Genomic DNA, 12551 nt, shown 5'->3' on the forward strand with positions numbered 1-12551 from the left:
GAACATTAACTAAGAAATTCAATCCCACACAACATACTCTTGCTCCACCAAGCAAAGGCACATTTCCCTACCTGAGTTGTCTACAATGTTCAAACATTACCAAAGGAGATTCTTTCATTCATCCACGTTTGGATAAACGGAACCCAGTAGAGGTCACTAAACTTGTGAATCCTCCTTTGTAGTCTATCTCATTAAGTGCCCATGCAGTCTCAGATATGTTGGAGACGACCCAACATATCAGAGACCATATTTCCCAACACAAATCCATCATTAGATGTGGACGGACCCTTTTACCCATCCCAGCCCACTTTATTTCCAATGGCCATTCCATTGACCAGCTAAGCTATCAGGTGATTGATCACATTCCTACTTCCAGAAGAGGTGGTGATAGAATCCAAGGACTCTAAGAACCTGAATCTTTTTGGATTCACACTCTACAAACTCTGACCCGAGGACCTCAATAGGGAACACTAGGTCCAATATTGATGCGTTTCTTGGTACTCCATGTATGTATATTTAAATAGACTTCCACTATATGAATAATAGATTAGATCCTGCAGTAGACACAGACGGGTACACTTCTCCCCTTTCTTTCTCTGTGCCTCCCATCCTGTTCCTCTCCTTTCTCCTTCTCTTTGCCTTTTTTTATTCTTCTCATTTTTTCTTTTCCTCCCTCTACTTCTTTTTCTCATTTTCTCCTTTTTACCTTCCTTTAAGTATCCTTTCTTTTATTAATAAGGTTGCAAATGCATGACTATTGCACCGTGTATGCACTATCCCATTCCATGTACTCTCACCATTCACTGTCTATCACCGCTGCTGAGCCACACAGGTACACTTCCATACTGTTAAGCTACGCTGGCTCACAGGCGTTTCACATCTTCGATTTCTCCTTCGGCCTTTTTCGTCTATCTCCGGCCTGTGTATGAGCATTTGACACCTTACCCTGCTATCCAAGGACACAGAAGCGCAGCTGACGTTCACTTCCACGTGTCGATATAAGGACACAAGCGACATACCACATACCATGGTGACCTGAGCGCTGCAGCACGGACTTCTAGGATCTTACTGTACATCATACAGGTAAACTACCTTCCACAGCTTCATTTCATTCATTCCTTTTCCAATACAGGTCCTTCTCAAAAAATTAGCATATAGTGTTAAATTTCATTATTTACCATAATGTAATGATTACAATTAAACTTTCATATACTATAGATTCATTATCCACCAACTGAAATTTGTCAGGTCTTTTATTGTTTTAATACTGATGATTTTGGCATACAACTCCTGATAACCCAAAAAACCTGTCTCAATAAATTAGCATATCAAGAAAAGGTTCTCTAAATGACCTATTACCCTAATCTTCTGAATCAACTAATTAACTCTAAACACATGCAAAAGATACTTGAGGCTTTTAAAAACTCCCTGCCTGGTTCATTACTCAAAACCCCCATCATGGGTAAGACTAGCGACCTGACAGATGTCAAGAAGGCCATCATTGACACCCTCAAGCAAGAGGGTAAGACCCAGAAAGAAATTTCTCAACAAATAGGCTGTTCCCAGAGTGCTGTATCAAGGCACCTCAATGGTAAGTCTGTTGGAAGGAAACAATGTGGCAGAAAACGCTGTACAACGAGAAGAGGTGACCGGAACCTGAGGAAGCAGTGGACTGAGTCTGGTGTGGAAACATCCAGAGCCACCGTGCACAGGCGCGTGTGCAGGAAATGGGCTACAGGTGCCGCATTCCCCAGGTAAAGCCACTTTTGAACCATAAACAGCGGCAGAAGCGCCTGACCTGGGCTACAGAGAAGCAGCACTGGACTGTTGCTAAGTGGTCCCAAGTACTTTTTTCTGATGAAAGCAAATTTTGCATGTCATTCGGAAATCAAGGTGCCAGAGTCTGGAGGAAGACTGGGGAGAAGGAAATGCCAAAATGCCTGAAGTCCAGTGTCAAGTACCCACAGTCAGTGATGGTGTGGGGTGCCATGTCAGCTGCTGGTGTTGGTCCACTGTGTTTCATCAAGGGCAGGGTCAATGCAGCTAGCTATCAGGAGATTTTGGAGCACTTCATGCTTCCATCGGCTGAAATGCTTTATGGAGATGAAGATTTCATTTTTCAGCACGACCTGGCACCTGCTCACAGTGCCAAAACCACTGGTAAATGGTTTACTGACCATGGTATTACTGTGCTCAATTGGCCTGCCAACTCTCCTGACCTGAACCCCATAGAGAATCTGTGGGATATTGTGAAGAGAAAGTTGAGAGACGCAAGACCCAACACTCTGGATGAGCTTAAGGCCGCTATTGAAGCATCCTGGGCCTCCATAACATCTCAGCAGTGTCACAGGCTGATTGCCTCCATGCCACGCCGCATTGAAGCAGTCATTTCTGCCAAAGGATTCCCGACCAAGTATTGAGTGCATAACTGAACATTATTATTTGATAGTTTTTTTGTTTGGTATTAAAAAACACTTTTATTTGATTGGTCGGGTGAAATATGCTAATTTATTGAGACAGGTTTTTTGGGTTATCAGGAGTTGTATGCCAAAATCATCAGTATTAAAACAATAAAAGACCTGACAAATTTCAGTTGGTGGATAATGAATCTATAATATATGAAAGTTTAATTGTAATCATTACATTATGGTAAATAATGAAATTTAACACTATATGCTAATTTTTTGAGAAGGACCTGTATAGTCTCTTTGCACTTTTTTTCTGCAATTTCACAGCACTTGGAATTTTTTTCCCATTTTCCAGTACACGATATGTTAAAATGAATGTTGTCGTTCAAAAGTACACCTCATCCAGCAAAAAAAAAGCCCTCACATGGCCATTTTGAAAAAAAAAAAGTTATGGATCTGGGAAGAAGGGGAGCAAAAAATGAAAATGCAAAATCAAAAATACCTCTGGTTGTTAAGGGGTTAATAAATTAAAAACGGAATACCTGGCATAATTTTTATTTTTGTATGCATGTTTTGTATTTAGAGTTTCTTTAATAAAAGATATTAACTTAACTTACCTGAAATGCAATCTGGGACAGGAAGGTCAATTTATCCTTTTCAAAAAGTCCCTGGCTTGTGTAAAGAAATGCAGAGAAGGTAATGCATTCTGTAAGACTGCCTACCCTCTCTTTTACATCTTCTGATTTTTCTGCCCTTCCAATAGCTTTATGGAAAACAACATTAAATGCCTGTAAAATTAAATATAAAAGATCTTTTAGTTCCAGCAAAATAAAGAAATATACAGTATAACGAATACTAAAACTTTTGTACGTTGTAGCATCACTATCAAGTAGCTCATAAGTGGAACATTAACCATATAAACAACACAGGCAAGCTTCCAGCATATACAGTGGATATAAAAGGTCTACACACACACCTGTTAAAATGCCAGGTTTTTGTCATACCATTTCAGAACGTTTTCCACCTTAATGTCATCCATAATCTGCACAAATCCATTGAGAAACAAACAAATAATTTTGAGTGGGAAAATAAAAATAACAAAATAAAATAATGTGTTTGTGTAAGTGTGATGTTAGGTGGTTACGTTTTCACCGGTCTGGAGCAAACTCGGCTCTACTGATAAGTTTTTGAAAAGAACTGCTTGCAGCAGTAAGTTGTTCTCAACACAGATGCATATTTTGTACATCCCTCCTCAAAGTGGAAAATTCATCAATGCTCACATAACAAAGAACTCAAGCAGTGGGAGGTCTGTTGTATACATTACACAAGCGCTACTGTGACTGCTGTATACACAGTGCTCAGGATATATGAGTACACCCTCTTTGAAAAGAAAGATTGTAATCAATATCTCACTGAATACGAAAAAATTTCTAAAATTTTGACAAGACTGAGTTTCATAGAACATTTTTTAAAACATAACATAAAAGAAAGGTTAATAATTACAAAATCTTCTGTATTACTCAAACTAGTTGATGCAACAAAATGAATACACCCCACATCAAAAATTATTACATCTAGTATTTTGTATGACCTCCATGAGTTTTAAAGACAGCACCAAGTCTTCTGGACATGGAATGAACAAGTTGGCAACATATTGCAACCTCTATCTTTTTCCATTCTTCAAGAACGGCCTCTTTTAGAGCCTGGATGCTGGATGGAGGGTGATGCTCAACTTGTCTCTTCACAATTCCCCATAGGTATTTCAGTTGGATTCAGCTTAGGAGACATGCTTCACCACTGAATCACGGTCACCCCGTTCTTATTCAGAAATGCAACAGATGTGTGTTTTGGATCATTGTCATATTGGAAAAATGCACATCTACCAAGGGTACGGAGTGATGGTGGCATCTTCTCTTTCTATATACAGCAGTATATCTGTGGATTTATGATACCATCAGTGAAATGTAGCTAACCAATGCAGGAGCACGAATGCAGCCCCACATAAGGACACTGCCACCACCATGCTTCACTACATGCTAAATGCATAAAAAAAATAATTTTAGAAAAATGCATGATGCCAAGAGTGACTTATGCTGGTGGCAGTATACTTATGTGGGGCTTAATGAGTGCTCCTGATGCTGGGGAGTTACATTTCACGGATGGTATGAATTCACAGATGTATTGCTCTATAATTAAAGAGAAGATGCTGCCATCACTCCCTGCTCTTGGTAGACATGCACTTTTTATATAAATTAATTCTGAGTACTGTACATAACATAAGATATACAGACTATTTCATACACATCGTGGATGATCCACTGAGACTGCTGTATATACACATGATATAGGATACACTGAAACTGCTGCATGAAAACCAGGAGTACAGGGCGCACTAACTGCACCTACAAAGAATGTGCTGATGACGACACTTGCCAGTATCAGGAGAAAAATCCTGCATTGCTTGTGCCACAGAAGTGCTCCATAGTGAATGTTACATGTGAGTACACAAGAGCAGAAAATTTAAAGGGCCGGCAACCCACTAGGGATCTGTCTGAGGGCTGGGCTAGATGACATCGCAGGTCATAAACACCCCAGAGACCGTGGTTCTCTGCCCCTTCTTTAAAATGATTCTGATTAACCCCATATAAAAGGTCTGCTATTCTAGTAGGATTTTAAAGTAACTAAATCCAATTTATTCCAATATAAATGAAAACTCCATCATTAAAACGAGTATACACACAGAAAAAAAAATAACAACATGCGTTCTTAGTTGTAGTATTCTAATGATGGAGTTTTAATTTAGTATTGAAATAAATTGGATGATTTTATTCTCAAGATCTGAAACATTTTAACTTTCTCTCTTCCCTTTATAGTGAACCTCCTTTTTCTATATCACCTTCATTAGCGATCCTGCCCTAATTAGCAGAATGGACCATCTATGCTGCCTCTGAGGTTTGAGTCTCTAGTGATGATCACATTACAATATACTGCTTTGAAAGAAACTTAGAAGATAGCATAGTCCTCAGCTGGACTGCGCCATAATTTTTTGCAAAAACACAAATGCAAACAGTTTACAAAAATTATTATAGTGCAAGCTCCTGCACTAATTGTCCTCACATAAATGGATATACACTTTAAGCACATAAAAGATCATCATGCTAATTATTCCAACGTGCTATTTTCAATTTAGGCCACTTATTGTAGGCCTACGATACAACCATGACTACAAATGGAGGTCAGATGGTAAGAAAGATTTCATGACTGACAGTAAGTGAAAAATTGGGAAGCTACATAAAGACAGTGGGCTGAGATGACATACTTACTTTCAGTGAGAACTGGTAAATGGGATTTATTTTACTGAGATCATTCAAAACAAAATAAAGCAGTGACGCCCTGGCTGCTGCAGGTCTGTAGTGTTCTCTGGCTTCATTAATTTTTATCTCATTCTCTTTGGCTTCAACCACCTGTCAAATAATAAAGACCCTCGTGAAACCAGAGAGACATGACATTGGTATTTCTGCAAAATGCCTCTAAAGAGACATGGACATCTTGCAAATAAATGTTTCAACTTCTGCAAATTTCAATTCAGGTTACCCAAAGAGTGATGCTGGAATTAGCAAAATAATTATTTGATCAAGATAAAACTTTTTATTTTTAAATGTAGGGGCCAACTCTCTATACAATTTTCATACGCTTCTTAATTAATTTTTCATGTCTTACTCTAGCAAACCTAGAACCCGAGATCTTAAAGGGATTAGCTGCTTCATGTTTATTATAACAAATATGCAGTTACCAGCAGATGTCTGCGGTGCAAACGCTAGGAGAAGTGTGAGGATGTCAGGCATTGGATAAGGTCATTCAGCTCTGGATCTCCTTTACTTGCGAGCCCCATAGCAGTATGCCACTGAATTAATACAAGATCAGCATCAATTTTTTTCCTTTGGGAATTACCTCCCCCTTGTTAGTACAACCTTGTCTATAGACAGCAGATGGAACATGGCCACTGATTGAGGGGCATATTATCAGACACGTCCATCTGCAAGATTCAGTGAAAAACACTGCACTTTGGAAAACAGAGTATGTGCTATGTTTCACAATGGAGGTTGCTGGTGGATTTACCTGGTCACATGCTCCTCCATCAGAAGTCGTAGTCAGGACAAAAGCTGATGGCGTCTATGGAGAAAGCTGCACTAAAAAGGAGGCAGCGGTGCTTCACAAAAGGAAGAAATGAATGCTGATCTTCTAAAGTCTATGAGGGTGATTCATTAAGATGATTACGCTAGTATCATTTCGGAAATTGGACAAAATTGTGACTTTTGGTGTTTTCATGCCAGTCCTGGTCAGATAACCCGACGTGGCTAGGTGTCTGCTCATCAAATTCCTGAAAAGTCACGCCACTTAAATGGCATAACTCGCTCCAGAAATAAACTCCAGTTACTGACTCATTAAGTTCATCACGACTGAGCAATAGTGACGAGCGAACATGCTCAGATCAGGTGTTATTCGAGCTTGCTTGTGTGCTAACAGAGACTTCAGTGTGTTTTAATAAGATGTTCGGGTCCCCTGTTAGGCAATCCCTGCATGTGTTGCTGCTGTTGAACAGCCGCAAGACATGAAGCCGTGAGGACTTGAACGTATTATTTGAGCACGCCAAAGTAATTCGGTTGGCACACGAGCATGATCAGATAACACCTTATCAGAGCACATTCGCTCATCACTACTGAGCAACAAAGATCTTAATGAATCGTCCCCTGCATATTGGAAGGCTGCATATAATTGTTCTTCCAACACATTTATTACAATAAACATAGTAGCCAGATCAGTTAAAAGTTCATGCAACTCAGTACTAAGATTTACTGCTTTTCTGTCTACTGTCCTTGAATAGTAAAAGTAGTTGCACAGGATTAGTCTATGGCTAGTATTCCGTAAATGTGGAAAAGCTGCACCACCAGATACATCTTAAAGACAAGACTGGTGCTGTTTCAGTGTTACCTCTTTAAATTACTTTTTTCTTTTCAATTACTTTTTTCTTTTCACTCGTCATAAAAAATTCTACTGTGCACCTCCATGTCTTGCAAATACTCTCCAGAAAGTAACTCAATCCTCTTTGTTCTTCATGACAAGCATATAATACATCATACACTTCTTTTTAAAGTCCACAATTTACTCCTGGTATTCATATATACAACTCCTATCTCTGGCAACATGTACGTCTTCTCTGCCTCTTTACATTGTAAGCTCAGGTCAGGGCTGGGGATAGGTCTGGTTACTGTTCTCAGTTTTCAATTTTGCTCTGTTTTGTGTTTTTCTTTGTATTGTGATATTATTTTCCTCTTGCTTTGTGCCACATTGTATCATATCAAAAAGTATAATGGTCCTACATAGATTTCAATCTGCTCAACAAAAATAAAGGCTGAAACCTCGCGCGTATGGGTAACACTGACATTTCCTTAGAACACTTTGTATGCACATGACCCCCTTTTTATTTTTAGATTTCCGGAAACAAGATATGAATAAATTGTCATTTGTACGGGAAATGAATAGTGAATAATTACAAGATGTAGACAATTTACCTTGAGTTGGATTTCAGCAGCTGTGGTTTTAGTCGATTCCAGTTTCTCCACAAGCTCCATGTCACCCAAAAAGTTTCCTTCTGCGGCCGACAGGCGAATCAACAGCTCATCTTCCAGCCGCTTCAGTTCTATCTTGAATTCATTTTGCTGCTTTGTTAGCATGGACTGAGAGGACACGAAAAATGATGTCGAATAACAATTTAGACCCTACGCATGTATGAAGAACAAGATCGCAAAACATGGCAATCTTAAAAATCTTTACCCTTCCAATAAGGACAAACATCTCACATACAAAACATGATAAAGGCTAAGGCCTCATTCAGAAGCGCATGAATCACGTTAATGTCCTATCCATGTTTTCACAGATAGAACACATTAATATTATAATATATGGTGCTATTTGTCCATGTGTTTCTGGTATCCGTGTTTTCTTGAAGAACGTGTGCCCACAAAAAAACCATGGAGGCATGTCCATTTTTGATCCAAGTCACAGATCAAAGTTACCCATGCAAGTTGATGGATTTGTGGAAAATCGACAGCACATATTGCCATTTATATGCAATCCATGTGCTGTCTGTTTTAAGCATAAAAGAAAAGCTTTGCAATTTATTTTTTCATTCCATAAAATCACTTCTGAAACTCTGATTGTAAAAGCTGACACTGACCAAACGCTGATGAAAATAGGGTCCAAAACTGACACTGACCAATCATTTATGAAAATTGGATCCAAAACTGACACTGACCAATCATTGATGAAAATTGGATCCAAAACTGACACTGATCAATCATTGATGAAAATCGGATCCAAAACTGACACTGACAAAAATCGGATCCAAAACTGACACTGACAAAAATCGGATCCAAAACACTGCTGAAAATTGGACCTCTTTTTTTTTGTACCAGAAAAATCACTGACGTCCATTCCATCGCTCTTCGGTTCCCGGTCTCCAAATGCTCGCGTGACATTGAAATGCCACATGGGACCTGCAACCATTCAGCAGCCGCTATTGAGCAGTTGTGCTCTCACTTCCTTTAGAAGAACCTTGAGCGTCGAGAAGAGGTGTGTGCACTGCAGCACATAAGCGGCCACTCATTACCTGTAGGGCTCTTGTGGCATAACAATGTCACGAGAGCCTGGGGAGACCCAGCACCAGCATCACTGGAATGGCAGGAGGTGAGTATAGGGTACTTTTATTTTACACAGGAGAATATAGGGTAGTAGACAATTACTTTAACCACTGTATACCTGTGGCATATCCATAGGTCCTTGTGCATATAGCATGTGAGAACAGGGCACACTGAGCTGGTATGCATCGGCATATCATTTTTTTTACTGTATGGGAAAGCAAATATGCTATACTTTCTTATTCAGGAGGACATAGTAAAAAATGGGAGTCGTTCGAAAACATTCGGAAGTTACGCCTATACAATGAAGATAATTCAGAGGCTTGAAAGTACATTTTGTGCAATACTCCAAGTACCAGTATATACCTCCGATCTCTCCAAAACATACAGTTGTGACTTTAACTAGGTACTTTTCTTTGCCCTTAATACTTTTTGTTTGTTAACTTTTTTTTTCCTCCACTAATTGAGTGATGCATCTAATTTATTTTATGTACTAATTATCTTCATCTGGGATTTATTATTGGCTTTACAACAAAAAACGAGTACAATAGTTGCAAATGGCACAGACCTTGCTTGCAAAAAAAAAAAAAAAGAAAAGTGACTCTTGACTAATCTGTGTGTCTCTACTTTTCTAATGTGAAAATGTGGCTCCGCTGGAAGTGGGGCCTTCTTAGACCCAATAGATTTTACAACATTTACACAAGAAACTGCATTTCTGTAACACAGAAAATATATCAAGAGACCTGTGCTTCCTAATACATTTATCGCATTTTACTTCAGAGAACTATTGACCGAGACTGGCCAGTGAAACACTGATTTTTGTAACCTTCCCCTTAAGTATTTTAAAGTTCTTCTGTTTAAAATAAATGAACAAATGTACATACTCAACCACACTTACTACGTAACCACTTCTTTTGAACAATGGGTATAAACATAAAATCATAGGTGTCCACAGGGTGCATAAAAGGGGCTGTCTAGGCATAATATTGCTGACCAATATTTTACATAGATCATCAAAATCAGATGAGTGGGGGCCCAACACCCCCCAAAAAAGTGCAGCTCCTATTCTCTTAGAGGATAACTGATTGGCCGTACCCATTCTGCTTTGTTCAATGTCTACATCCAGCTGCTGGTGAAAGCTAACAACTGATCATGGGGAAGTCAGGCGTTGGACCGCCACTGGTCTGATATTTACGACCTATTCTAATACCCCTATAAACTAAAAGGATTACCTGCTAACTCCTGCACTGTTATGATCACTACTTTACCTTCAGGTTCTCCAGATCTGGTCTTTCTATGCTGACCACGTCAGCCAAGAGCTGATCCTCAAGTCCATCTGTAGTGACTGTGAAGTTAATAAGGGTGGTTTGAGCTTGAAGCTCCGGCTTATAATGTGGATTTGCAAGTTTTGTATGAAGAATTAATCGGAAATTCTTGCTGTATTCACATTCTTTGTCGCCTATCTTTATATATCTGTTGAGCAAAACCATTCAAAGATGATTCGTTAATACGATTTAGATACTAAAACAGGTTTTGGCTAATTATAGAGATCCACCATGTTGATTTCCATAATTTTTGGAATCTCACAAGTTTTTATTTGTGAATATTTTTCTCTTTCCCTGAATGCTTGTAATTTTTTTTAGCACTCAATTACTCTTGCAAAAAAAAAATTGTCATTAAAAAACATTGTAAGAAAGAGCTCAGTCGAGGACTATAGTATATAAAACAGATGGAGGACATTGAACGCTTTAATATTTGAAAGATAAAATAAGGTAATGTGACAATTTTGTAGACTTAGTTGTCCCTGATGTGGTGATGACAATTATGCGCATATTTTGTTAACTTTCGTTTTTACGGACAAAAACCCTGTTTTTAATTGGTGAAATATTTTTCTGTGATTTTTACATTCTTTGTTTTGTTGTTTTTATTTTTACAATTTTTTCTTAATTTACTTTTTGACTTTGACCCTTTTATGGAAGATTTTATAATAATCGCTTGGTCTGGTACCCTGCAATAGATATGTAGGGTATTACACCTGCCAGGCAGACTTAGCGGTCACTGTATGACCTCCAGCTTACTGACATCAGCTTACTGCAACCAAATTGCGAGACTTTACTAATCGCAGCCCTGGCAGTCACTGCAGGAGCTCATGTGTCCGTAAAGCCGAGCTCCTGGAAGTGGGCATATGGGTTCAGTTTCTGTTGCCCACCTGAACACCATGACATAACCGTATCATATTGCAGGAACACTTCTCCCATTATGACACACATGCACAACAAAAGTCGAAAAAGTCTATTTTCATAGCTAACCATGACCCTGTGCCATCCATTTTTTTAAAAGAAAAATTTGAAAATGGCTTAAAATCCCAAAAAGGAGCAATATTTTTGTACAAAAATTTGTTACAAAATTTGAGACATTTTAGTTCCAGAAAATTAATAAAAAGTGTTATATTACTCAAATTATTTTTCTCTTACAGTATGTGTCTATAGAGAAACTCGGTTTGGCTGGTATGTTGGGAGTACTATGTTTATTTAACGCATAGAAGAACGTAACTCGCTGCACTATTCCATGCAGAGGCCTCCACTAAAAAAAACACATAGCAAGCAGTATACAGTGGCATGCAAAAGTTTGAGCACCCCTGGTCACAATTACTGTTCTTAGTGGACAGTTAAGCAAGTTGAAGATGAAATGATCTCTAAAAGGCCTAAAGTTAAAGATGACACATTTCCCTTGTATACAGATTAAAAAAAAACTGACCGTCACATCCAAACATAGACTAAGTGTGAACAGGTGCTGAACCTAGAGTCACCAACTCATATACAGTCAAATAAATAAGGCAGCACACTGCAGCGCTAAAACATGCAAACATGAAAATTGAACTGCATTACTGCACTAGAAATATGAAAAAATGAGAGCGTTTAGTGCATAAATTGGCCAATTCATGTGTACCTGGTAGCCACATTAGGGCATCTCTCGTCTACCAGGTCCTACACTTTCCTTTCCTGGCTGAGAATAAACGTCTTCATCTGAATGGGTACCTGTGAAACCTCTTCTTAGACTAAATTTCTCTCTCTCTGTGGAGGGGTAATAGACCTGCTGCGATTAAAACACCTGTGGCTAAGAGGCTACCAGGTACACATGAATTGGCCAATTTATGCGCTAAACGCTCTCATTTTTTCATATTTCTAGTGCAGTAATGCAGTTCAATTTTCATGTTTCATGTTTGCATGTTTTAGCGCTGAAGTGTGCTGCCTTATTTATTTGACTGTATATGAGTTGGTGACTCTAGGTTCAGCACCTGTTCACACTTAGTCTATGTTTGGATGCGACGGTCAGTTTTTTTAAATCTGTATTCATTAGCCTTCTGACTGAGCACTCCGCCTCTTAGCCACAGGTGTTTTAATCGAAGCAGGTCCATTACCCCTCCACAGAGAGAGAAAAATTT

At 38.8% G+C, this 12551-nt stretch overlaps 1 protein-coding gene across 2 annotated transcripts in view; it reads right to left on the reverse strand.

The window, feature by feature from the left end:
• The window catches only part of DNAH11 (dynein axonemal heavy chain 11), a 390030-nt gene that overhangs the window by 50966 nt on the left and 326513 nt on the right, over positions 1-12551 (reverse strand). The window contains exons 67-70 of one of the 2 annotated variants that reach the window (XM_077268714.1): positions 10375-10579; positions 7982-8146; positions 5732-5872; positions 3026-3196 (exon numbers count right to left, since the gene is read on the reverse strand). In XM_077268714.1, coding sequence (XP_077124829.1) covers positions 3026-3196; positions 5732-5872; positions 7982-8146; positions 10375-10579 — 682 coding nt within the window. Of the gene's footprint in view, positions 1-3025; positions 3197-5731; positions 5873-7981; positions 8147-8881; positions 9019-10374; positions 10580-12551 lie in introns of those variants that run through there. The other variant, XM_077268712.1, reaches the window with a different exon arrangement.

Source organism: Ranitomeya variabilis, chromosome 6 (genome assembly GCF_051348905.1).
Source record: "Ranitomeya variabilis isolate aRanVar5 chromosome 6, aRanVar5.hap1, whole genome shotgun sequence".
In the NCBI taxonomy this organism is placed as follows: domain Eukaryota; kingdom Metazoa; phylum Chordata; class Amphibia; order Anura; family Dendrobatidae; genus Ranitomeya; species Ranitomeya variabilis.